The sequence below is a fragment of the Sciurus carolinensis genome, chromosome 8 (assembly GCF_902686445.1).
Source record: "Sciurus carolinensis chromosome 8, mSciCar1.2, whole genome shotgun sequence".
In the NCBI taxonomy this organism is placed as follows: domain Eukaryota; kingdom Metazoa; phylum Chordata; class Mammalia; order Rodentia; family Sciuridae; genus Sciurus; species Sciurus carolinensis.
The window spans coordinates 132,959,042-132,986,196 of NC_062220.1; the positions used below are offsets into that span (position 1 = coordinate 132,959,042).

The window sequence follows — 27,155 nt, forward strand, 5'->3', positions numbered from 1 at the left end:
GTGTTGTCACACTTGCAGGTTCTCCTCTATCCTTGCCCCACAGCTGGCCCCTCTGGCACTAGAAGTCACAGTTCAGACCTGGGGTGCTGAGTTACCGGAGCAACTAACAGCGTGCAGAAGGCAAAGTAATGTCTGCATCAGCTCATGCCCTGGGAAAGGACAGGAGAGGGACCACGTGGAGAGCTGATTACTCAGAGCACCTTTTACCTGTGAAAGTAACTTGTAAATAGAAGCAAACTCTCCTTTTATGAAGAAGGCTGGCTTATTCACCCACAGAGTACCTAGTCTCCTATAAGAATGTCCTTGTAGAACGGTCTGTCTACCGCCTCAGTGTCAAGAAGAAAGCAGAGGAAAGAGATATTAGTCTTCTCTGGCCTCTAGGTTTGCAGGGAGAAAAGCTCAGCCAATGCTCCAAGGCCAGCAATGCTTCACCCATAGCACCACTCTGCTCAGGGGCTCCAAAAAGCCCTCTCATCTTCCCAAGAGGTACTGGCTTTGGGGGGAACTTTTGGGGTCCTCCAGGTCCTTCCGGCTCCTCCCATTTTTAACTCCCTGCTGAACTGATTTCTTATCCAGCTGCACATTTGTAAATACTTCTGACATGGTCTAGAGAATGATGCTTTTAAGGCTCTTACTTGGGTAAGTTTTGGGGACCAATCTCAGAATCTTTCCAGGAGAGACTCTGAAATGCTGTCTAATCTGTCCTAGGCCCTCAGAAAGCCCCTTTCCCCCTGCTTCTTGACTGTTCTCACTCTCCGCACTAGAGTTCTGCTCTCAGGGCACACATCTTCCCTGGCCACCAATCAATCAGATATGATGCCGTCCTGGGGAAAGGAGGTATGTGGCCTTTGTCCAGAGAGATCAGGTGTCAGGTAACAAAGAAATACTGTCTCTTGAGGGTGCACCTGGGTAAAAGACCAAAAGAGCAAGCCTCTTTCGTGAATGGAACCACTATTCCTGACAATGAAACAGTTACCAGTATGAAGGGAAAATTCTCCCTCTAGCTCATTTTCATTTAAATACCCTCTGACCTTCAAGTTCTCCTTCCCATGGAGCATCTTCTTTTTCAAGTTTCACTCAGTGGAGTAACTAGGTAACACGATTCTGGTGTATGTCAGACTCTTAATAAAAACTTAGAAGTTCAGTGTTACATGGAGTAGTATATTTGAAATGAAAATTTCAGCTTGGCCTCCAGCAGTAGTGTCACTGGATGAAGTAAGGAACTGGCACTACGCTGCCAACTCCCGCACTCCACCCTACATACCCTGAAACACGTGACCAAATCTGGCCTTAAACATTCCTGGGAGACCCTGTTCTTGAGGGTCTAGAAAAAGTGAATGAGCGAGTGGGGGAAAGAGGAAGATGGGCAACTGGAAGGAGCCAGAGCCCGGCAGGGGCAACTGAATGGCAAATCATGCACACGCACAGTCACAGACAGGCATGCCAAACCCCACCGGTACAAACTCTACTTACTTCAAGAACCTGCTGCTCAATACCAGTAGGAATGCCAAGGGAAAGGAGGAAGGAAGGGGATGGGAGGCAGAAGAAAAGAGAAGATATTGACAGGGTTTAGGAAAAACATCCTCAGGTCACTTATGAAGTAGGGAAGCAGCCGATGAGGTTTCTCAGGCCCCACAATGGCTGATTCCTTGGCCCAGTGGAGGGTGCTCGTTCTGTCTGGCTCTAGACTGTCCCCCCAAAGTCTGACTTAGCCAAAGGGGATCAGGGGTTCTTGGGAGATTAGGAGGAAGCCTCCCCTGGGGAAGTCCCTGCTCGGGCTGATGTGACCCTCATCTTCTCCTCGCCCCGGGGCTGGATGCTCACAGTACTGCTCCTTAGTGCTGCTCTCTTCCCGTGGCCCACTCAGGACCATAGACCCTGGCCACCAGGTCTGGCCTCTCATTGCTTTCAGTGACATTACTGCATCCTGGGGACCACACAAAGTGCCTTCTATGTACTTGACTACCAAACCTTCACAAAAGTCCTATGACACAGAAACTTCTATTACTCTCACTTAACTGATAAGAATACGAGCAGACCCTACTAAGGTGGACTGAACTGGACCTAGGAGGAATGGAGAAAGGGAAGATACCCTTCCCAGCTTTTATGTGGGGCTGGCAAGGGTATTTTTGGAGGGATCGACACACTCAGTAAAATGTAGGTCACCCATGATTTCAATGCCCTTAGTAGCAATTCTGAGCACCTTTATTTTTCCAGACAACAGAGCTAACCAGAGGAACAAGGATCAAATGCTCCCCAGTCTCTCACAGAAACATCTCTCTTCAGAGATTTTTAATCCCTTTTATACAGAGCAGGTTTTTGTTTCCCCCTCAGAGGGCTCCTGATCCAAAGACCGTGCAGAGCCTCCAAGGAGAGAAGCACTTCTCCTCCCTGCAAAGCCGCCAGCAGGCTCACCTCGGCCTGCAGGCTCTCCAGCCGGATGATGTGCTGGTTGGTTGACGAGTTTTTCTCCCGAAAGTCTTCTCTGAGGGCGTGGACCTGCATGGAGAGTTGCCTCTCAACTTCCGATGCCTGCAACAGAGGAGACCTTCAGAGGCGATGGGAGGTGTGGGGAGGAAGTCTGCTAGCATCCTGCCTTTCATTTCTCAAGCATCTCTTTGCACTTTCCTTTCCAGAAGGAGTTCCGGATGAGACGCTGCTTTCCCACCCACAATACATTTGTTCTGTAGCACCAGAACAGGATACACCCCACCCCCACCATCAATGACTATCTAGGGCTGAGACCACTTTATTGACTAGAAGCAACAGGTTCAGGAAAAAAGAAGCTCTTAAATATTAGTTATCATTATTATTCTGCATATTTAGAAACTCAGCAAACATCCCTACCTTAAGAGAAAGGCTCAGTATTTTACATGAAGTAACGACAGTACACCTCCAGTCTTAGGAAGTCTTTTATTTCTCCAATCAACTTGCTCAGCTGGGTTCAGGCAAATCACCTCTGTCTGCATCTCTCGCTTCCACTCAACACTGGCACTATTTTGTTGTTCTGGTACCAGGGAATGAACCACTGAACCACATTGCCACCCCTTTTTATTTTTTGAGACAGGAGCTCACTAAGTTGCTTAGGACCTCACCAAGTTGCTGAGGCTGGCCTCAAACTTTTGATCCTCATGCCTTAGCCTCCTGAGTCTCTGGGATTACAGGTGTACATCACCAGGCCCAGCGACATGGGTACTATTTGAAATTCCTTGTTGCGTCTGTTAAGATTGTGGCCATTCCTTCCCCAAGAACATTTTTTGCAACATAATTCTTGAGGGAGTGCTGACTGAGGCGCTTCTTTTCCATTGTACTCATTTACTCTTTGGTGTTGCAGGGGGTCCTCTGAAATAAGGCTCCCTTGGTAAGGTATGAACTCCAACCTCCTTAAGGCCCAGACTGACCCCACTGCAGAGGGCTCTGCAGGCTGCCCTAGAGAGAGCCTTGGACAAGCCAAGTAACTGCCTCAGTGATCTTCTGAGGCCAGATGGGGGTCAGTGAGCTTTATAGGTTCTTGGGGAGAGATCACCATGTACTGGAATGGTTAGAAATGGCTTTAAGGAGGTGGGATGGTGATTATAATGTTGAAATGGTTGGCTAGCTGTTTAATGGCCTCTCTCTGTGATGGTTATATTTTTAGTAGTCCTCTTTATTTTCAAGAACTATATAATTAATTGTCTTTTTTTGGGTCCACACATTCAACACATATGGCCTCACTGGAGAGTCACATAAGAAACCTATTTCTATTTTTTAAACAATGAATTACAAAACGCAAAATAAAACCAAATTAGAACATGCTTTTCCTTTATATTCCAAGTTTAATTTCAGACACCACTGGCTTGTTTTTTTTTAAAAAAAAATATATATGTCTATAAACTTTTAGTTGTTGATGGACCTTTATTTTATTCATTTATTCATGTGTGGTGCTGAGAATCAAACCCAGTGCCTCACACATGGTAGGCAAGTGCTCTACCACTGAGTCACAACCCCAGCCCCACTGGCTTGTTTTGGATGTCTCACTTAAAAATATGTTAAGTAGTCACTTTTGCCTAAATACATTAGTTAACATTTATTGAGTACTTACTAAGTGCCAAGAACTATTATGCTAAATGCTTTCAATGCCTTATCTCAATGGTCCACTCTCACGCTCACCCCCACCCCACTTCACTAACAAGGGAGTGTGTTCATGGAAGTGAATGAACCTGCCCAGGATCTTAGCAGGTGAGACCATCAGGATAACAAACTCTGGGCTTCTCACCCTCAGATTTGGACTGCAATATTGCCTTCTTGTACTTTTAAACAGCTTTTTCTATTTCCATTGCTTACTACTGAAACCAAACTTTACATGAGTTCAATTTAATCTTTCCTTTTTAAATACTAAGCAATTTTATTTAAGCCTCCTGCAATGTCTTCTAATGGAATGGAGGACCCATCAGGGAAACTCCCTTTCATGTGCTACAGCTTGACTGCCTATACATAATTCAGCTGACCTGGGGTTTTAAACATATTTGAATTTGCAAAGCACTGGGTAATTCAGGTAGTTAATGGTACTCCTGGCACCACCTGCCTTAACTTGACTCACAAAGCCAAAGAGATGTGCTCAGTCTACAAATCAAGCTCAGCTAGTCTAAGAAATGCTTCTGTAGACAAGCCTCTGCTCAAAGTGATCTTCCTAGAAATGGAAATGTTTCTTCTTACCAGGCAGTTTGACTCTAGAGTCTAAGCTCTTAAACCACTGAACTATAATGTTTCCTTTCAATGTGTGATTCCTCAGATGTGCCCAGAGATGTATAACTTTCAAAGGCTTTTAACCTACATTTCTCCTATGAATCTCTATTAGCTCGAAGAAGCAGGAATCACTGGCCTCTTTTTGCAGACCTTTCCTGGGGGTGGTGCGAGGTTCATTCTTAGAAAATGACAGGCATGGTTAACTTCTCATAATTGTGAGTTTTGTTCACTCTCCCTGATTAGGCAGCAAATAAAAGAGTTGAGGCAAAACCCAGCATCTGGGTAATTAGCATTTCCGCCTCCCTATCAGCACTTCATGTTTGGAGTCTTTGAGCTCTTCAGTATACACTGTATACATGTATTCAATTACATGGTACTTTGTAAATATTACAATGAAACCTACCATTGAAAAGAAGATTAAAATGAAACAAAAAAAACCTCTCAACATCTGTTAGCATAGGTAAATATAAAGTAGATGCCAAGATTTTAGTTCAGGTATTTGACCTTTTCAAACTTTTTCCCCTTACAATAAAAGCAATGGATGTTCAGAGTGGGGGGAAAAACAAAAACAAAAAAAACAAATATTAAATGAAAGAATTTCCACTTACCCCTCGTCATTAATGCCACTCCCCAGTGGTAGTCACTATGATAATTTTTTCTTGTGGGTCTTCCCAGAAAGTTTCCATTCTATTCATACCTATGTGTAACACTACATAAAAACTTCCCTTTAAAAACACATGTATTTTGGGCTGGGGATATGGGTCAGTGGTAGTGCATGCATGAGGCCCTGGGTTCAATCAATACATGTATGTGTGTGTCTATGTGTGTGTATTATATATAAATGAACATCTTTCCATCTCAATATGTAGATCTGGCTTAGTTTTTCTTTTTTTTTTTCTTTTTCTTTTTTTTTTTTTTTTTTTGTGTGTGTGTGTGTGGTATTGGGGATTGAACCCAGGGGGTGCTTAACCATTGAGTCACATCCCCAACCCTTTTTATTGTCTCAGGGTCTCACTAAATTGCTGAGGCTGGTCTTGAATTTGTGATCCTCCTGCCTCAGCACTGGATTACAGGCATGCACCATTGTGCCTGGCTGCCTTATTCTTTTTATTTTATTATTTATATGTGGTGCCAAAAATTGAACTCAGTGCTTCGTACATGCTAGGCAAGTAAGTGCTTTACCACTGAACCACAATCCCAGCCCCTGCCTTATTCTTTTTAATAGTTACATGAATATATCATAACTTAAGTTATAAATATATGATAATTTAACTAGATTCTACTAATGAGCATTTAAGAGGGTTCCAAAAATTTTTTTGGCTATTATAAGTATTGCTGCAAAACACATTTTTGTTCACCCATCTTCATGCCTGTGGGAGAATACCCCATGAGTAGATACATTCCTATAAGTAAAACCTCTAGGTAAAAAAATATGCACATTCATTCTTGATAGGTATGCAAAACCTTTCCTCCAAAATGGTTGTGGCATCAATTTATTCCCCTACCAATAGTACAAAATGCTTACTTCTTAATACTGTGCCACCACTGAGTATTATGAAATCATTTAATCTTTACTGATTTCTAGTATCTTTAAAAACTTAAATCTCTTTAACTTTCACTTTCTACAGAAAACAGAAAACGTTCTAGAAACAACTCTAGTTCTGTTAGAGTGCCAAGAAGTTTAATACTCACATGGTCCCTGACCTATCCGAGTGCTTGGGTTACTGTTACTCAGTCAATTCTCCAGTGTGAAACACTCCAACAGTGAGTTCTTTCTCCCCGATGGGGCAATTCGGTCGGAGGACCACTGCAGACACACTACCTCCTCTACACTGTGCAAAGCTGTTCCCCAAATACTTTTCTTATTGTCACGACTACCAACATATGAACATTCCCCAAACTGGAACATTTAGATTAGGTTTGCTTAAACTGGCCAAGGCAAAACTGTTAACTATACATTTTCTGTTAAATGGAGGAAATGAAACTGCATTAGTTACACAGAAATATCCATTCGCTTATCAAAAGGAAAAAAAAAAGGAACCAATTAACTTAGAAATTATCACAGGAAAGATCTATCATCTTAATATTCTGCTGGAACAATCAAGTCTACCTTTAGTACAGAAATGCTCCATCTGCCTGCTGCCAAAGACGATGGACCATCGTCTAGGGAGTGGCAGTGAGAGTGACAGGATGAGGACAGCAGCTAGGGCAATGGTTCACACACTGAGCATCTGCTATGCGACTGACCTGGATCTAAGCAGGTCACATTTACTATCTCGTTTAATCTTCATAATAACACAAAGAAGGAGGAACATGAAGTTTCCCATTTAAAACTGAGGAGACTGAGGACAAGTCCTACTGGCATTGCAGAGTGCTGAATTTAGGGTTTCAACCCCAATGGCCACCTCTGCAGTCAGACTTGACACAAGAGTGCCTCCTTTCCATCCCATTCCTCTCTCTCAAAATGCTTATGTGTGACATTAGAGCAATAACCTTTAAATTACCCTTTTAGATAAAAAGAGAATTTTAAAAAATACTGTGGTTGAGAACTACTGATCTAGGACAATATTCTTCTTGACTCTGGGGATTGAACCCAGGGGCACTTAACCACGGTATCATATCCCTAGCCCTGTTTATTTTTCATTTTGAGACAGGGTCTCGCTAAGTTGCTTAGGGCCTCACTATGTTGCTGGGTCTTGAACTTGTGATCCTTCTGGTCAGCCTTCCAAGCCACTGGGATTACAGGTGTGTGCCACATACGGTTCTCCACGTTTTTTTATTTGTGCATGTAGTAGTATATACTGATGGGATCTGTTGTCACTTATTCATACATGAACATAATATAACACTAATTTGGCCAATATCACTCCCTAGCACTTCCCCCCTCCCTCTCACCCCTTGGTTCCTTTCCTCTACTGATCTCTTTGATTTTGTTGAGATCCCCCCCCACTTTATTTTTTATCCTCTCTAGCTTCCATATGAAAGAAAACATATGACCTTTAACCTTCTGAGTTTGACTTACTTCCCTTAACATGATCTCTAGTTCCATTTTCCTACAAATGACATTTTGTTCTTTATGACTAAATAAAACTCCATTGTGTATATATACCATATTTTCTTTACTCATTCATCTGCTGATGGACATCTAGGTTGGTTATATAGTTTGGCTACTGTGGCGGGCGAGACCCAGGGCCCAGGGTTATGCCACATGCATCCAAAGATGGCGACTGGCAGAGAGCCAAAGGGCGTGCTGAATGCGCCTTGAGAAAAACAGGAAGCGTTTACCATTGGTTGTATGATAATTAGTTCAGCTGCCTAGCGTGTGGCCAGATATATCTTACATGTATGCTTGAGCTCGTGATTGCTTGACCTTTAATAGGATTGGATGGACATATCTGATTACAATTGCTTATGCATGAGACTGCTTATATATTGAGGGTGTTATCCGAATAAAGTGGAAGCTGCTTCGTGAACTTCTGAAGAGTACGTGTCATTTGTCCTGCTGGTTGGCGGCAAGCGGCAGGCTACTGTGAATTGTGTTGCTATAACCATGGGTATGCATGTATCACTGTCCTACAATGACTTCAGTTCTTCAGGATAAATACCAAGGAATGGCATAGCTGGGTCATATGGTGGTTCCAAGCCTACTCTTTGGAGGGACCTCCATCTCCATACTGATTTCCATATTGGTTATACAAATTTACAACCCTACCAACAGTAAAATAAGAGTTTTTCTCCACATCCCCTCCAGCATTTATTATTAATTTTATGTCTGATGACTGCTATTCCGACTGATGTGAGATGAAATCTCAGTGTAGTTTTGATTTGCATTTCTTTAATTGCTAATGATGTTGAACATTTTCCATTTGTATTTCTTCTTTTGAAAAGTATGTTTAATTCATTTGCCTATTTATTAATTGGTTTTTTTTTTTAGTTCTTTATATATTCTAGATATTAATCCTGTCAGATGAGTAGTTAGCAAGATTGTCTCCCATTCTGTAGGTTCTCTCTTCACATTCCTAATTGTTTCCCTTGTGCAGAAAATTTTTAATTTGATGTCATTCCATTCATTAACTCTTGGCATTATTTCCTAAGCTTTAGGGGTCCTACTGAGAAAAGTTGATGCCTGCGCAGATGTGCTGGCATGTTGATCCTATGATTCTAGGAGTTGCAAAGTTTCTGATCTAATTCCTGGGTTTTTGATCCATGCTGATTTTTGTGCAGGGTAAGAAATAAAGGTATTTAAAACATTATTACATTTAGTTGACTTTCCTCCATTCTACATGTGTATACTTATACTATTCATACATTTTCACTTACTATTTTGTCAAAGGCATTTCCAGATTACTACTGTTGGTTAATTATCACTTTATATGACTGCCTAAGATTCCATCCAGTAGATGGGTTTTAATTTCCTTTTCCATTTCCTTATTGTTCCGCATCTGGGATATCCCCATATTTTGCAATGATCAGACACGGATGAACACATCATTGGGTGATAGAACTAACATTTGTATAAGAAGTGGAATGGACAACCTCTTATTGTGTCAGAAAGTAGATGAACATACATTAGGAAAACCACACCAATTTGAACCAAAAATGAGTTTCTGATTAGTTTTTGCTTAACCAAGACTGTATTTTCTGATTTTCAAGGTTTTACTGTTAAAAACTTTCAAATTTGGTAATGGGTGCCATAATCCTATTGATAACATATTACAGGATAAGTCTCCTCTTTACTCTCAAGTATTCATAATAATAAAAATGACAGCTATCTACTGAATGATAAATAAATACAAAAAATATGGTTTACTGTTCTTGTTAGGCTGGAGTGTGCTAATTCCCCCCAAAAGCCTTTTAAAAATAAAGCTCAGAAGTGAAGTCTATCATGTATTTTTATTTTACTTATATATTTTTTTACACTGGGGATTGCACGTAGTAGTGATCTACCACTAAGCTACATAACTGGTTCTTTTTACTTTTGATTTGAGACAGGGTCTTGTTAAGTTGCTGAAGTTGACCTCAAAATCTCAATTCTCTTGCCTCAGATTCCCAAAGCACCACTATGCCTGGCTCCTGTTTCCCCTAATGTTTGAAGAAAACAGATTTTCAAAGGAAATTTTTCATTTCTGGTGATATGGAAGACAAGGTTATTTGGACTGACCCTCCTACTAAAAAAAATGCTAGATAAATAGAACACACTTAAAAGCATCAAAGAGCTGAAAAGATATTGATAGCGGTAAGGCTCATGTTTCACATATGCAAATAATTACAACTTGTCTATGGAACAAAAACAGAACCAAACAAACTGAACTGCAGTACAAATGAGTAGCATAACATAACCTGAAGGGGTGGAGAAGAAAATACTAAACTAAATAACTTTGGAAAAGTTTTTTTTGACTGTACATTCTAAGGTTGAAGAGAAAAAATTCTGCACTGTAGTTAACTTGTTTCTCAGGAATCTGGGTTAGCAATTCTAACACTACTGATACATATTTAAAATTGTACAAATGAGGGCTGGGGTTGTGGCTCAGTAGTACAGCACTTGCTTAGCATGTGTGAGGCACTGGGTTTGATTCCCAGCACAACATGTAAATAAATAAAGGTCTATCAACAAGTAAAAATATGAAAAAAAAAACCTGTACAAATGAACAAATAAATATAATTAGGATTATGAGAACCAGGGTTTTCTCTTGCAGATAAAGAAGCTACGAATAAGAGGGAAGGTTAGAATGAACCAGGTAGTATAGGAATGGAATCAGAAATAGCAGCATGAACTTATAGTTTTTAAAATACATACAAATGAAGAGACTAAGAAATGAACATAGATGTGTTTTGTGGGTGTTTTAGAGCACACACACACTTATTAGCTCTTTCCTCTGAGAGGGCCTAAAAGTAATGACATCCTGGCATCAATAAGCACACATGGTGCTCAGATCTTGGTTTCTAAATACCATAGTCTAATGTATGAACCAAAACTCCCTGGAGAAATGGTTGGTTCTGGGTTCGGGGTAGGAAAAATAAAAGTTGCACTTAGAATATTTTATGGTACTAGAAAGAAAGAAAGTGCTTTAAAAAATGGTGGTGGCACATGGAATTGACGTAGAAGTCAACCTGAAGGAGTCCCAATGGCTGGGGCTGGAACCATCAGATCAATATGCAAATAATCATAGTAATGGTTAAGATACATAAGATAAATATTCATGAGTTCACAGTGATGAATGATTGAATAATAAAAGGAGGGAAAGGGAGCTGTTCTTCCTTATAGAAGAATTCCAAAGAATACACATAGAAATGATGAAAACAAAATCATCACTATGCAAGCAAGCATCACAGTAAAAACCACTGCATGCAAGAAATAGAGAATGAATGCTAAAATTAGTGGGCAAAAATCTGGTAAGAATTAGATATTTACAATGTCTCAAAGTATCTCCCCACAAGATTATATAGGGAAAAACAATAATTTTATAGTGGAAAAGCCTGGTAGACACTACCACCTTAACCAAGAGATCAAAGTTAACATCACCAGTAAAAAGACACAGCAACACCACATATCCTTCATTTAATGTGCCAAGAGAATACGACTCTGTATCTTTATGCTACTCTTGGCAAAAACACATAACCTTGACTTATCTGTGACTAATTACACAGATCCACAATGAGGGATTTCCTACAAAATCTGAAGAGTACTCTTCAAAAGTATCAAGTTCAAGAAAAACAAAGAAAACCTGAGGAATTGTCAGAGATTAAAGGAGAGAAAGGAAGCATGATAACTAAATGCAATATGAGAGTCCACACTGGATCCTGGACCAGAAAAAGGACACTTGTGGGGAACTTGCAAAATTCCAGTATGTATGTAGATTAACTAATAGTTGTGTTGCAATATAACCAGTATTATGATTACTAAGATGTTAATACCAAGGGGAGCTGGATATGAAGGCTGTATAAGAATCTGTATTGTTTTTGCAATTTCTCTTAAAGTCTAATTCTATTTTTAAAGTCCCAGATTAGTTGTTTCCCTAGACACCTGATAGAGGAAAACAGAGATCCTCTCTGGAGAATGATGCCTTTAATTCCCAAATCAAATAACTTCATATTTTCTAATAAAAATAAACAGATTACAGTAAAAAAAAAAAAAAAAAAAAAGGAAAGCAAAATCAAACATGTATACATGGAAACAAGGACTCATGAGCAAGAACCATCAGAAAGAGATACATAAGTTCAGATCCTGAAATCCTCAGAGAAAGATCATACAACTCTGCTATGCTTAGAGAAATACAAGTTTTAAAATATCTCCAGGGAACACAAACATATAAAATACAACCTATTAGATATTTTTAAAGTGAAGATATAAAAAATAAACAATAATGAAAAATTAAAAACTCAATGGGTAGTATAAAATTAAAGAACTCTAAACATTGGAAGGCATCAGTAAGAAAATGAATCAGTAAGGATGAGATTGTGAGAATCTCTGTATCTGTAACACATATATCATACTTCTACTCAGAACACATAAAAACCCTTCTAACTCAGTAAGAACAATCTGTTATTTTTTAAATGAGGCAAGAGATCTGGACAAACACTTGGACATATAAATGGCCAATAAACATGTGAAGAAGTGTTTCACATCACTAGTCACCAGGGCAATACACATTAAAAACACAATGAGATACCACTACATACTCACAAGACTGCTACAATTAAAAGGTCCAGCAACACAAAATATGGGCAATGTGGAACAAATGAATTCTCACGGTTGGTGGAAGAATAAACCTACTCTGGGATAAAAAAACAACTTAGTTTCTTATGTACATAGTAAATAGTGTTTAAGAACATACAAGACAGTTGAAGAGAAAATTACCAAAACAGAAGATGAATCAAAAAGAATTATCTACAATACAGATAGAAAACAGGAGAGATGTATTAGTATAATACATCTGCAATCCCAGATAGAACAGAGCTAAAGGAACATAGGCAATATTTGAAAAGATAACAGTTAATAATTCCCACACCAATGAAGACACCAATTTAACTCAAGAAGCTCAATGAAAACCCCAAGTAGAATAAACAAAAAGAAATTCACACCTAGATGTATCATATAGAAAGTGCAGAACAAGAACACTCGGAGATAATCTTGAAGAGCAGACCAAAATCAAACAATTCACTATTTAAAAAATCTCAGTGATTTAGCTTTGTAAGCCACTTTCCTAACATTATTTTTGTTTTTTAAAGAAAATAAGTATTTTGTTTTGGGGAGTGGGCAGGTGTCCAGACTTGGAACTTCAGAAACTGCTTCTTGATGCCAGCAGTGTTGGTGACCTTGAGTACGCTTAAACCACTGTCTTGCTCGAGTTGGCCCATCGCGATGCCTCTGAAGCAGGGGGACAGATGGAGGCATGTTCTCGGGTGCTTCTCAAAGCTACTGCACTTGCGCATGTAGTATCACACCAGACAGGATCCACCCTCGGATGGAAACATTCCAATGAAGATGCACCTCTTGTCAGTGTAGGTTCCCTCAGTGGTCTTTTTTAGTCCTGAAGCCCAGATCCTATTTTGAAAAAGATGCTAGGCTGCTTTTGGTAGCTCAGTCTAAATTTCCGCCATCTTCCCGGCTGCTTGTAGAAAAAGGAAGCAGAGGTGGCGCTGGGTTTCCTAATCTGCTGTGCAGAGACTGGAGAGGAAGTGACGAAAAAAGTCAGTGTAGCACAGCTTTGGGCGGTGCTTCCAGCGGACTCTGATCGACAGGAGCCTTAACCAATCATGTGATTCAGAAACTGCAAGAATACACGCCCTGATGGGGCAAGACTCATAAGATTACTCATAGAATAAAAGTAAAAGAATTGGGAAAAAAATATCAGAACAAAGGCAGGTGGCTTTTTCAAACACTAGACTTGGTTTGATTAATATGGTTTGGCTAAATGGGTTCATATTAGCAGATCTCTTTGAAATTAAAAAAAATGTAAAAAAATGTAAATATGAAAATGTTTTTTTGTCTTTTTTTCCCCTGAAATCTACAAAGTGTTCCCTGTTATAAAAGGCTCAAAAGATCTTCCAGACCAGTCCCTTACCCCCTTGACCCCGTTCTCTTCCGGGTTTTCACAGGACTAACCTTTTCTTTCTAGAATTAGCTGAGGCACCAACTCATCCAAGCAGCTTTCCTGAGTGCCCTGTGTTGTCACAGCATCCTGAGCACAACCCTCCAGTGGAATACAGACTATCTTATCTTAGTCATCGGCTTACACTCGTCCTCCCTCCCTACAGCTGAAGCCGTTAATGGCTCTCACAAATTGTCTGATTTGAACTTGAACACAAGATCTTTTGAGGCTAATAGAAACTATCCTTGAGACATGAAAAGAACTGTTTAAAGGTACAGTGGTAACTACAGAAGAAAACAGAAAAAGGAAAAATTTCCGAAGAATTAAGGTAGACATAAACACCATATATGTGAAATTAGTGTCGTCAAAAGTTTATTAAGCCTTTACTCTAGATGACCAAATTTATCCAAGGAACTGGGGATGTGACAGTGAAGAAAACAGACTGGTCCCTGTCTCAGACTCTAAAATTGTCAGAGCTGGACTATCATGCAGAAATAAGTTAATTAAATAAATAAATTAAATAAATAAATACATAAATAAATAGAACTCCCTCACTGACCAGATGAGAAAACAGGCCCAGAATGGATGCCTTGGTCACAAAGTAAAGGGTAAGTAAATAAAAGAGATACTAATTTAGGGGAAAAGATGTGCAGGGATAGAAAAGCAAATCACGGGGAACAGGGACCCACAATTTAACAGCAACATGGCTGGTAAAGTTTAAAGAAGGAGAAAATGAAAACAACCCCCTCCCCTTAGGCTTAGTAGGGTCCTTATAATTGCAAATATAAAACATTTTCTTTCCCTGGTCTCTCTTTCTAGGTTTCAATAGTTTGAAATTCATTACTATTTTAATCTCTCTCCTCCTAGACTGGAATTCCAGTAGCCAGGACACTATTTAATACATATCTGTAGAATGAATGGTTTATGTTTTCTTACTACAAAGTCTGTTTTCCTTTTAAAAGTGTCCTTTTCATTTTGGTAACATGAAGCATGCCCTCTAATCTTTGCAAAGCCCAACTTGATGACCAAAGAAATTACAGAAACAAACATCTAACAATTTGTTCAAATGAAAAATGGGAGATTTTAAACAAAGTTTATCTTGTTCAAGCTTTTCAATTTATTTCAATGTTTCATAAATAACTATTTTTTAACATCTTGAAGTTTGATACCTGTGAAGGCAGACATGTGTCCATGATGAGCTGCTGCATTCTTGCACATTTACAGTGTTCCATGAAACACCAGAAGCAATGCTTCTGTTGCACCACCTTACTAACACCACCTTAGTGCAGATACATGATGTAAGCACCATGTACTCAAATTTATGTACAAAGAAGTTCGACGCTTCCAATTTTTTACCAAAAAAAGTACTGCAACTTAAATGTTCAATGTTAGCAGATTGGATTAAAAACATAGTGCAATGAAATGCTATCTACCCATATTATATATCTACCACCATAATATATAGCTAACCATATTAACAGAAAGATTTCAACAACATAAAGTAAAAAAATTGGCATATTTAACCCCATTTACATGAAATCGTGTATACATTTATGTGTATACATGCATAAAAGAATGTGTAAAAGCCATTTATCAGAATGTGATCAGTGGTTACCTTTGGAGAGTGAGATTCTTACTGATTTTTACTCTTGAAAAATATATTTTTTGTGACTAGCAGTGGCTGGCACACTTCTGCCCAAAACAAGAACCAAAACAAGGGGGGGAAACCAAGAGCTACATCACTAGAGTGTGTGAGGCAGAGCACTGCGGCACAGTGGGGATGTGGCAGAGACTCTGCAGGGCCCGGAGACACATGTTACCTTATAAAGAGGAGAACGAAGCACAAAGCATCTGCTGCTTCATCACTTCAGATCAATCCTGAACCAAGAGGGACTTCACTCAGCAGGGAAGGGGTAAGCAAGAGGTCACTGGCAGTCCCCACTCATGCCAGACACCTGAAACACTTACTGCTGAGAACCCCATGGCCCTTGCAGGATCTGAACCCAGTTAGGGGAGCTGCCAAGTTACTCCAACACTGCCTTCCCCAGAGAAGGAGCTCGGCCCACATTGTGCTTGCCCCACCCAGATTCTTGCTGCTTGGCGTCATCTTGGCACTCTATCTATCTGGGGTTATTGGGAAGTGACAGGGCAGCTGCCCAAGTGGCCCCACATGTCCAGCCTTCTGAACTAGTCAGGAGGCCTGGTCCTAGCAGCCTTTCCAGAGTGGTCCTGCCCAATCTTTGCGGCCCCAGGAAGCAGCTGAGTAGTCCTTCTCAGCGGTTCAGCACATGGAGACCCTGAGAAGCAGAGGCTCAGCCCCACCCTCCCAGAGGAAGCAGAATGGGTAGGCCACATGAAGCAGACAGGAAGACTCTCTGAGCAGTTTGGCCCCCAGAACCCCTGCAAAGTCACCTATGCAGCCTTTAGATGCTGAAAGGTTTCTGGTACAGCCTAGACCTCACTACTAGTCATGACACACCACACCTACCTCTGCAGTGGTGTGGCCCCACCTCATGCAACCCACGCAAACTGACAGGTGCCCTACACATACCAGCAGCTGGGCACACTGTACCAAAATCTGTCAGCAAATTTTCCCCAATGAATGGCACTACATTCCAGCTGTGGCAACTTCTGCAGTTTAGGCCACTGGGACACTTGCAGACACTGCCAACGCTGATTACAGCTAAAGAAGCTACATGGATACTCAAGCACCCACCAGGGACCACAACCAACACAATATATCCAATCACTACCTAGGATATATCTCCAGTAGAAAGTCTTTTGACTATGAAGACAGCTCTATAAAGCTGATACAGACAACTGACTTGCCAGATGGGCAAATACCAATGTAGGGACACAAGAAGCATGGAGAAAACAAGGCAATGTTAACACCTCCAGCCGGGCATGGCGGTGTGTGCCTATAGTCTCAGCAACTCAGGAGACTACGGAGGAGAATCACTTGAGCCCACAAGTTCCAAACCAGCCCGGGCAATGCAGTGAGACACAATCTTCATGTTAAGAAGCTCAGAAGATGAGATGAACACTCCTGAAGCAGCAACATAAGGCCCAGAATAAATATTTGTAAAAACTGGCAGAGGGTATGAGAAGCACACAAGGCATAATGGTTAACTGTCTCAAGAACAAAGCACACAGCTGTGTGACCTTGAGAAAATCATCTCACTACACCTCAGTTTCCAAATCTGAAAGAGAATGATTAAAAGAACTACCTTTCAAGTTATGCCAGCATTAAAATACAAAAACACATAAATGCTTAGCACAGATTAAATACATAATACTATTATAGCTATTATTACTATTTAGGATGAGTAAAAACCTGGCATTTCCTCAAAGAAAAATATGCAATTTGAAAGCTGAAACCTTGGAGACTATCAGGTTCAAATCCCTAATTCTGCAGGTGATGAAACTGAGGTGTGGCCAGCACTCAGGCCTCTCAGGATGAGGTGAGCAAGCAAAGATAAGGACCTATAAGAGAACAGCTAGTTAGTGCTCTGCTCTCATTTGGGTTTCTATTTCATTCCCACTTATTTGTCAAAAACAAAAAAACATATGCTGGATGATTTTCAGGGATGAGTTTTGGGCAAGTCTGATGTCACTACCAGTATTTATTACTTGTGTGAGGGAAGACCTATAAAGTCAACACAGGTCCTACTTATGGGTGGAATGTGTTAAAGCCCCTCTTTGATGTTTGGAAGATGCATGCCCACTAGGTGGAAGCCATATCTAATTTTGTTTGAGCTAACTTTAAATTTAGAGCACAATAACAATTTTGTTGTTATCATCCTTTAAATCACTATCACTAATATAATCCCTCAGAAGAAAGCAAGAATAACTCCAGCTGCACAAACTTTAATTAAGGGGGGGAGGACAACTGTTAATCTGGTTAATCTGCTGTTTCTGAAAGAGGATGATTATTCAGTCAGAACCCTGCTGCTAGTTAGTGAAAAATTCTTCATCAGTCAGAGAAAATAGATTTCTAAATTTTATTTTTACAAGTTCTATAAGAGTTCATATAGTAAGTCTCAGATATTTCCAATTCACTTGCCTTCACAACTACAGCCTTTGATTTACTCTTTTTTTGGGGGGGGGACCAGGGATTGAATTCAGGGGTACTCGACCACTGAACCACCTCCCCAGCACTATTTTTTATTTTATTTAGAGATAGGGTCCCACTGAGTTGCTTAGTGACTCACTTCTGCTGAGGCTGGCTTTGAACTGGTGATTCTCCTGCCTCTTCCTCTGGAGTCGCTGAGATTACTGGAGTGTGCCACTGTGCCCAACTTGATTTACTCTTAAGTTTGTGTGTGTGTGTGTGTGTGTTTTTTTTTTTTTTTTTTTTTTCAACCCAAATGACACACTGATGTGTTAAGTGGACGGCCTAGACCTTTGCACCAATTCTAACACAGATGGAATGCTTGCTTAACTATGCTTTGAATTGGGGATTCAGAGATGAATACAATATAGCTCTTGTGGGAAGTCTTCCAACCTCAAAATCTAAGAACAACTTAATCTATCTTCTCCAGGTGACCTCAGGAGAACTACTTAACTTTCTATGCCTTGGTTTCTTCACATGGAAATGAGGATAAAGTAGCACCTAGCGCATAAGGCTGCAAAGGAACTTAACACATGGAAAGGGCTTAGGACAGTGTCTGGCACACAGGAGTACCGTGTTACTGTCGTCTTCCTCCTCTCCATTACTGAAGACCACATAGCAAACATAAACAAGGGTAGAAAAGAAAAAGCTAAGATAACCAGGCCTGGGGACAGATGGAGGATGGAAAGAACGACACCCCCTACTGAGCAATTGCAGGGAATTTAGGAACTCTTTCACCCATGAGAGAGGGATGAAAAGAGAAACCCTGAAAAATGTCTAGGGAGCCATGTGAGAAATGCAGCACTGCATAGTCCCCAAGAACACATCCACCTTGGAATAGGCTTCCTTCTTCCTTCAGGGTAGAAAATACTCAGTCCCATGGACTTCCTGGAATGTGAACTGCTTATGCTTTCCAAAGGAGATTACATGAAATCCCTGGAAAAGAAACTGAGAACCTCCTCACGATAACCAGGAAGGCTGGGGGAGGTTACGCACTGAACAGCATTCCACTTAGCAACCTGTGGGCCAGGACAGTGATGGGATGGGATGGGCTGGGCTGGGGCACACCCTCAGCCTCCACTACAAGATAGGTGATGTCACAGGGCCACATTCAGGATTCCCTCAGAAAATAACTGTCATGTCTAATGCTAACAAGGAAAGAAAATTCTAGTATTTTCAATGCTTTCTTTTGGCTATATGGCTTACCAGGGGACCTGATTAGACATAAAATGGTGGTTTGAGTTTTAAAATATTCTTGTTTGGAGCTGGAGAAGGGTTAGGGAAAAACTGCACTCTAAACTGGTGGCCACTTTCTTCTCCTCATCACCAAACGCACAAGACTATTAATCAAATTATGCCTTTTTGTCCTAAAATGCCACTTTCCATGACTGTGCTTGTGGTATGCTGCCTTTTGGGGTGTCTTTTCCCAAATTGTCACTTTAATAGCCCAATTCGGAGATGACCTCTATCTGGCCTTATCCTCTGCAAAGGTGAAATCAGATTGTCTGCAGCACCGTGAAGCTCTGTCACACACAGTTTTCTCTTAGACTGTGAAGGGCATGAGCATAGCAACTGCATCACCAATTTATGTTTTCCTGATAGAGTACAGAGTACAGAGTAGGTGCCCAAATGTTTCCTCTGTGAGATAAAACCTGAAATGAGTCCTTCCTGTGACAGTCCACCGACTGCAGAAAACAGAAATAGGATTAAGTAAAACCCTAGAAGTGCCCCTTTAGCCAAGTTCCACCAGGATCGCCAGGAATTAATGAGGCAACTCCCTTTGATTTAAATAGCCCATCCCTGACGAAGTGCACCATCTCCTCCCATGGGTCACTGCCACGGCTCCAGCAGACTTACTCAGGCTTTGATGTCAATTACCCATGACTGATCCAAGGATTTGTTGTTCAGTGCTTCTACCTATACCTTCACCCTGCTTTTGCATGTGTAATCTTTTATTATTCAGAACCCCAAATTTCTTTCCCCATGCTCTTCAAAAACCTCTACTGAAGTTCTTTCTTTTATAAGGTCAATATCTTTACAGGAGATGGATTTGAAATCCTTTTTATAATTTTTGCAGTGCGGGGATCAAACCCAGCACTTCATGCATGCTCAACAAACACTCTACTACTGAGCCCAAACCTTTAGTCCTTAATATTTATTGAGACAGCATCTTACTATGTTGCCCAGGTTGGCCTTAAACTCCTGGGCTCAAGTGATCCTCTGGTCTTGGCCTTCCAAGCAGTTGGGATTACAAGTACTACCTGAAACACACCATTCCCACCTTTTTTTGGAGCTTGTCTTAAAGTAGGCAACCCCAAAAAGTATACATGAGAGTAGACTATACATTCAGATTTCTTTCCTATGAGAGGGAAGTTTGGGTTGTTAGTCTGGGTTGAACACCACAAACCAAACCCAAGGAACTGGAAGATACCTATTTATTAGGCACTTGTTATGTCCTGGCACTGCTCTGTATAACGTGTTACTCCATTTTGTCTTAACAATGCTATGGGGTAAGTATTGTTAACCTGCTGTACAGATAAAGACACTGAAGCTAGAGTAAGGCCCATGAATAAGAATGCTTAACTAGTAAATGATGGTGCTAGATTCAAAGGCAGATCTGATACCAAAGCCAATGTTAACACTAATATGCAGTCACAGCCAAGGGAGAAGGCTGTCTTTTAGGTTAGGTTAGCGGCAAAGTCAGACATCAAGTTGGTACTTTTTCCTGAAGGCTTGGAAAGCTCTTTCTGACTCCCCTCTGATTTCAGGCTCCTATGTTTGACTGCCTTCTCAACACACAACTTGAACAGCTAATGTGCTTTACAAACTCAACAGGTCCAAAACCTGAGGTCCTGATTCCAGGGCCTCTGCCCCAACATGCTCCACCTCAAGTCTTCCCTTCTTGGCAGAGGGTCACTTCATTCTTCAGGAATTCAGGCCCCAAACAGAACTTATCCTTGATTCCTCGTCTCCCCTTACAACTTGTATCCAAACAATTCACAAATCCTGAGGACTCAACCTTTAAAGTCCTCCTCAGAGGGAGAATGAAAGTAGCTGATATTTATAAAGCTGCTTGAATAGTGCCTGACAAATAAGTGCTGTATTTACTGAGTAAAATAAACACTACCTACCACTGCTCCCTGCCTCCACTCTCCCACTCCAGTTTCAGCCAGCATCCTTGCCCACCAACTACCAACTGCAGCCTCCCTACTTCTATACTTGCCCTCTGACTTCTAAAACCCAAGTGAGATCATGTCATCAGTCAAAACCCTCTAGAAACTTTCTCACTCAGGGCAAAACACAGTACGGTCCTCATCAGGGCTCATAGCATTTTACAAAATTCCTCCCCCACTGCACCTCATCTCTGTCCTGCGGTATCTACAGCGCTCTTGGTTCCTGGGCTCCTTGCTGTCTTCCATCAGATCTATGCACTTACCTCCCTGGGCCTGGGCCTCTCTTCCCTCAGAATCCAGAAGCCTATTCCCACTTCACTCAGGGGTCTTCTCAAATGTCATCTGATCAAAGAGGCCTCCTACTGCTTACTGCTATGGTTTGAATATGTCCCTCAAATTCCCATGTGTTGGAAATGTAATCCCCAAATTCTTAAGGAAGTGGTTGCTTTGGGGAAGTAATGAGGATTAGCTGAGATCATGAGGGTGGGGCCCCCACAATGGCATTAGTGGCTATTTAAGAGGGAGAGAGCTGAGCTGGCACACTTGCACTGCTTTGCCATGGGAGGTCCTCTTCCACACAAGGCAACAAGAAGGCCCTTGTCAGATGTTCAGCAGGTGCCAATAGCTTGCTCTTGGACTTCCCAGCCTTCAGAACTATGAGCCAAATAAACTTCCATTCTTTATAAATTACCCAGGCTAGAGTATTTTGTTACCATAATAGAAAATGGACTGAGACGTTCACCCTACCCCTGTGTCAATATTTATCCCCTTCCTATTTAATTTTTCTTCACACCTAGTTTGTTAACTGAGTTACTGCCTCTTTCTTTGCCCTTGATAAGTTCCACAAGGTCAGGGCCTTTGTTTTGTTTCCTGCCATAACTCCAATACTCAAAACCACAAGAGGCCCATAGCAGCAAATTTGCTGAATACAGAAAAATAGGTATATGTGAACCCATTTTCAACTTAAGGTTCTCTAAAACGGGGAACAAATTATGTAAAATATCCATATTAAATAATTGATTCCATTTTCAGCAGGAAATTTTTAGTTTTAAATGTTAAGAATTTTATCTTTAAAATCTTCCCCATAATTTAAGTAAAACAGACTGAAGATCATCTAATTTTTTACCTCTTCCCCTACTTACCTACCTACGGTCATGAAAACTCCACTCAAATTAGATATAAATCCTTTTTCCTATCAGATTCATCTTATTTGTTATGTCCATTTTATATAAACTACTCAGAGTTCAAGAATAATGCTATTTCCTTACAGGGAAAAAAAAAATCCATGGAATGATTTTTTTTTTTTTCCTGAAAAGTATTTCCTAGTAAATGTTCAAACACAGAAATATGGAAAAGCAGAATTTAGATTTTGGGTACAGCAACTAAGTAGCCTGGTAATCTCCCAGTGGGACATTCTTCCAGTGAAAGTGGGCATTTATTGATGAAAATACTTCTTACGTCTTGCCACACAGATTATGATTCATCTGATGGTTGCCTTGGTAACAATAGTAATGCTAGCAAGGATTAGTCCCATAGGGTTTTACCACTTGGTACAGAATTATTTTCTGTGAAGTCACTGGGGAAGCAACACAGACAGTATGGGGGAATTTTTAAAAGGCAGAGAGATTGCCTGAGCATAGGGGACAGTGGGGAGCCTGAACTCCAGATCAACCCCATTCACTCCTTATCCTTATGCTGCCACCAGCTTGGTAACCTAAACTCAAGCCTCTGTTCTTTAAACCATATTTTTTTTTAAATTAAAAAAAATTTTTTTTTGTACTAGGGATTGAATCCAGAGGCACTTAACCACTGAGCCACATCCTTAGCCCTTTTTATTTTTTGAGACAGGGTCTTGCTAAGTTGCTTAGGGTCTTGCTATGTTGCTGAGGCTGGCTTTGAACTCTCAATCCTCTTGCCTCAGCCTCCTGAGTTGCTGGGATTACAGGCATAAGCCACCATGCTTGGCTAAACCCTACATCTTGCATGAAGTCCTTGCTAATAAATTTCAGTTCCCAGTTCTCACTTCTCAATTCATAGTTTAAAAAATGGTCTTCATATAATTTAAGCATCTAATGATGTTTTGCATGGTTCTCTAGATGCAAACTGAATTATCAGTTACTGAGCACTTACCCTGAGCCAGGCACCCATGCCAAGGGCCATCAAAGTGTTTCATTAAATTCTCATAATACTTGTTAGACAGATATTATCAACCCACTATTTTGATGAGGAAACTGAACTTTGAAGAGATTAACAGATTTTCCCATTACATTTTCCCAAGTAAGCCTCCTCACTTACATTAACCTGTAGGTTCCTCAAAAGAATGACTCAATTTACCCTGTGACCTCTCCAGTACTCCAAAAGCTCACAAAAATCAGTCAACAAAAAATGATTTATTCCATTGTGTATATACACCATAGTTTATTTATTTATTCATCTGTTGAAGGGCACTTAGGTTGGTTCCACAATCTAGCTATTGTGAATTGAGCTGTTATAAACACTGATGTGGCTGTGCTACTGTAGTATACTTATGGAATATTAGTCAGCAATAAAGAATAATAATATTATGGCATTTGCAAATAAATGGATGGAATTGGAGAATATCATGCTAAGTGAAATAAGCCAATCCCAAAAAACCAAAGGTCGAATGTTTTCCCTGATAAGTGGAGAATGATATATAATGGGGGTTGGGGGGATGGGGAGTGAAAAAAGAATGGAGGAACTTTAGATTACATAGAAGGAAATGAGAAGGAGGGGGGGTATGAAAAATGGTGGAATGAGACAGACATCACTACCCTATGTACATGTATGGTTACACAAAAGGTATGAATCTACATCATGTACAACTATAGAAAAAAAAAGATGTACCCCATTTGTGTACAATGAATCGAAATGCAGCCTGTAAGAAATTAAAAAAGAAAAAAAATGATTTAAACAAAATCGACAATGAAAAAAACCACACTGGATGTGAGCAGGTAGGAAGAGGGAGATCAATGATTCCCCCCTCCCCCGCCCCCCAGTACTAGGAATTGAACCTAGGACTTTCCCTGTGGTAGGTAAGCTTTCTAACACCGACTTACATCCCTAAGTCCCCTTATTTGGTGTAAGAATACTGAAAGACTTCTGACAATGTCCACATACTATTTTAAAAATGTATATTACATTTATGCAAATCTTTAATTATGAACATACTGGTGTTTGGTCATGATCACTTGAGAGGTATATCACAAGTCATTTGTTTCTACTAATAAAGTAATGAAGTCAATCTTTTACTTAAAAAAATTCACTAAGCAAATTGAGAATGCTTACTATATTCTCTCCAGTGGGGGAGAGAAGATGTAGCTACAGCTAGCACTTGAGCAAACTGAACACTACAGAGCATTTTTTAGCACTATCTTGAGGGAAAACAGGATTAAGAGCCAATGATGAAGGAAAAAGTACTGGAACAGGGATCCCCAATTACTGGAATCTGTTCCTAACTGTTGCTGGCTCGCTAGGTGGATATGAGCAAGGCACTAAGCAATCTGGCCTCTGCCTCCTGGAGACTTCAGAAGTACAGGACAAATGACCCACCTACTGCCAGTTCACTCTAGGGGCAGCAAGACACTACTTAGTGTTCTGAGCTGCGCTGTTCCATTTCCTGTTTCTCCAAGGATGGTGAGGGAGCTGGAGTAGCTTGCTCCTTCTGGAAACTGCCTAGTGGATTGGTTTTGTGAAAATGAAACCAATAAGCTTTGATGTTGACACAGGTGTTTTCTGAGACAAACAGAAAGCCAAAGAATGAATCGTTCAAACAAATTCTGTTAAAAAGTGGAAATGTATTATGTAACCCAGAATGTCCTCGTGATCTTAAAAGTTATTTCTAAGTGAACATCAACTTCTCAGGAGGAATTAAGAGATTAAAAGCATATCTCATTCTCTCAGGTATTAAATACAAAATAAAAACCCATTTCCTACTTTTCCAAGGTGTTGGCAAATCAACTAGTCAACATCTGTGCAGACTTTCAGGTATGAGGCTCTGTCTCACAGCTGAACACCATTCTATTTAATCTTGTCTCTGCTTTCTTTGTCAGTTCACTTCCAAGTCTTTCTGGGATGCCATGAAAAATACTAATGAACTGCAGTCTCATAAACCTGAAAATTCTCAGGAGCAGGGAGGCTTAAAAAGATAGAAATGAAAATCTGGAGCCTCCAGATTAAGGCTCATTTAAATGCCAGAATAATAATTTTCAAGCCAAAAAAAAAAAAAAAAAATCAGTGACAAACAAGCTGTCACCTCAGAGTTCCTAGATGAGAAAGGCGGCACTCTAAATCAAAATGATCATTAATAAATCTAACAAACTAGACACAACGAAGACAACCATTCCAAACAATGAACCAACATCATTCAACATAGGATTACTGAACACATATCTTAGGCAAAGTAATGGCAAGCTGGTCACCAAATAAGATGCAGCCCTACATTCGAGGCAGGACACAAAAAACCTTAAATGAACAAGTTAGGTATCACAGTTGCTCAAGTAAAAGCAACTCGGAAGCACATAAATTAAAACACTGAACTGTGAGAAAGAAAGCATATTAAATCACTTACTTCATTATACATTTATCACAGTGAATTCTGATATATTTCTGTGCAATGAGATTCACCAATAGTTCCAATCTTCTGAAGCAGTCAGTCATAATTACTATATAAACTCAAAAGAATGGATTTTAGGGAACATAAAATACAATTCCAGATGAAATTCAGAGGAAAGTAAATCTAATGCTCCCAGTACAAGAAAACCGATTACTGATTCAATAGCTTATTTCTGCAGCTGAACAAAGTGGAGCTGGTTTACACTGCAGCAGAAAGAAACTAGAATAAAAGCTATTTTATTAATGGAGCAAGTTCACAGAAGTTCTCAAATCACCTTCCTCAGCCATACCCCCCCTTCCTTCCTTTTTCTTTTCTTTTTCCTCCTTTCTTTTCTTTTTGCACTGGGGAATGAACCCAGGTACACTTTATCACTGAGCTATATCCCTGGTCCTTTTTGTATTTTTTATTTTGAGACAGTCTAAATTGCCCAGGTTGGCCTTGATCCTCCTGCCTCAGCCTCCTGAGTAGCTGGGATTATAGGTATGTACCACTGCATCCAGTCATGGTTATAGTCAATTCAATAATTTTACTACTAGGAATCTATCCTAAGGAAATAATCAGAGAAGCTGTCAAAGATTTATGTAGTTAGCAATTTCTGAGGTGTATAACTTACATAAATGTGTGCTTAAGTGTACCTGCAGTTATGTACAAGATGTTATTTGTTAATACCTAAAACCTGAAAGGAATATTGTTAATATTTATAAAACAGAACATAACACACCAAATGAATTAACAAAGTTACGTGCATCAATGCATATCATCTGTAAAAACAAAATGTTAGGACAGACACAAAATAATCCCCACAGCATGATTCTATGTACATAAAATTTCAGAACAGGTAACAAGATGGCATTTTTTAATGGATATGAAACTCACTATCAAGCAAAGGAGAAGAATGATTCCCATGAAGTTGGGGGAGAAGAGGGCACCTGGAGGTGCTTCTCAAGGGCTGGCAATGCTCTAGTCCCAACCTGAGTGGTGGTTACTTGAATGTTTGCTTTTATTCCAGCATTTCATTAATATGTATGTGTATGTTTTATGCTCCTTCTGTATGTTTCACAGTTGAAATAGGTTTTATTGAAAAAGATTCAGGTCCAAGGCATTCCTTACAATAAGTAGTTTAGTCAAGGTTGAAGAGCAGTGTTTTAGGGTCAGCTGCCTTTGATGTGGATCCCAGTTCAGCCACTGCTCACTGTGTGCTTAGGCCATATCTTTTTATCTTGTTTTGAAGAAATAGGATAAGGATGCATACCACGCAGGGCTGACATGGGAATCAAATCGAAGTGTCTAGTACAGTGCATGGTACACAGTGAGCATGCAATATTTTTCTTACCCTGAAGGAACAGTTGCAGAAACAACCCAATGAAGAGCACCTTCTTTGTGCAAAGCACAAACAGGCAAAGAGCTATGGGAAATCCATA

General features: G+C 40.3%; 1 protein-coding gene across 5 annotated transcripts in view; it reads right to left on the bottom strand.

The window, feature by feature from the left end:
• Bicdl1 (BICD family like cargo adaptor 1) overlaps nt 1-27,155 on the bottom strand; it is a 93,358-nt gene that overhangs the window by 25,835 nt on the left and 40,368 nt on the right. For 3 of the 5 annotated variants that reach the window (XR_007109879.1, XM_047561901.1, XM_047561899.1), the window contains exons 3-4: nt 2,416-2,532; nt 1,474-1,485 (exon numbers count right to left, since the gene is read on the bottom strand). Coding sequence is in view for 4 of the 5 variants with exons in the window: in XM_047561901.1 (XP_047417857.1) it covers nt 1,474-1,485; nt 2,416-2,532 (129 nt within the window). In the remaining variant the exon portion in view is untranslated. The remainder of the gene's footprint in view (nt 1-1,473; nt 1,486-2,415; nt 2,533-27,155) is intronic. The other 2 variants (XM_047561903.1, XM_047561900.1) reach the window with 1 other exon arrangement.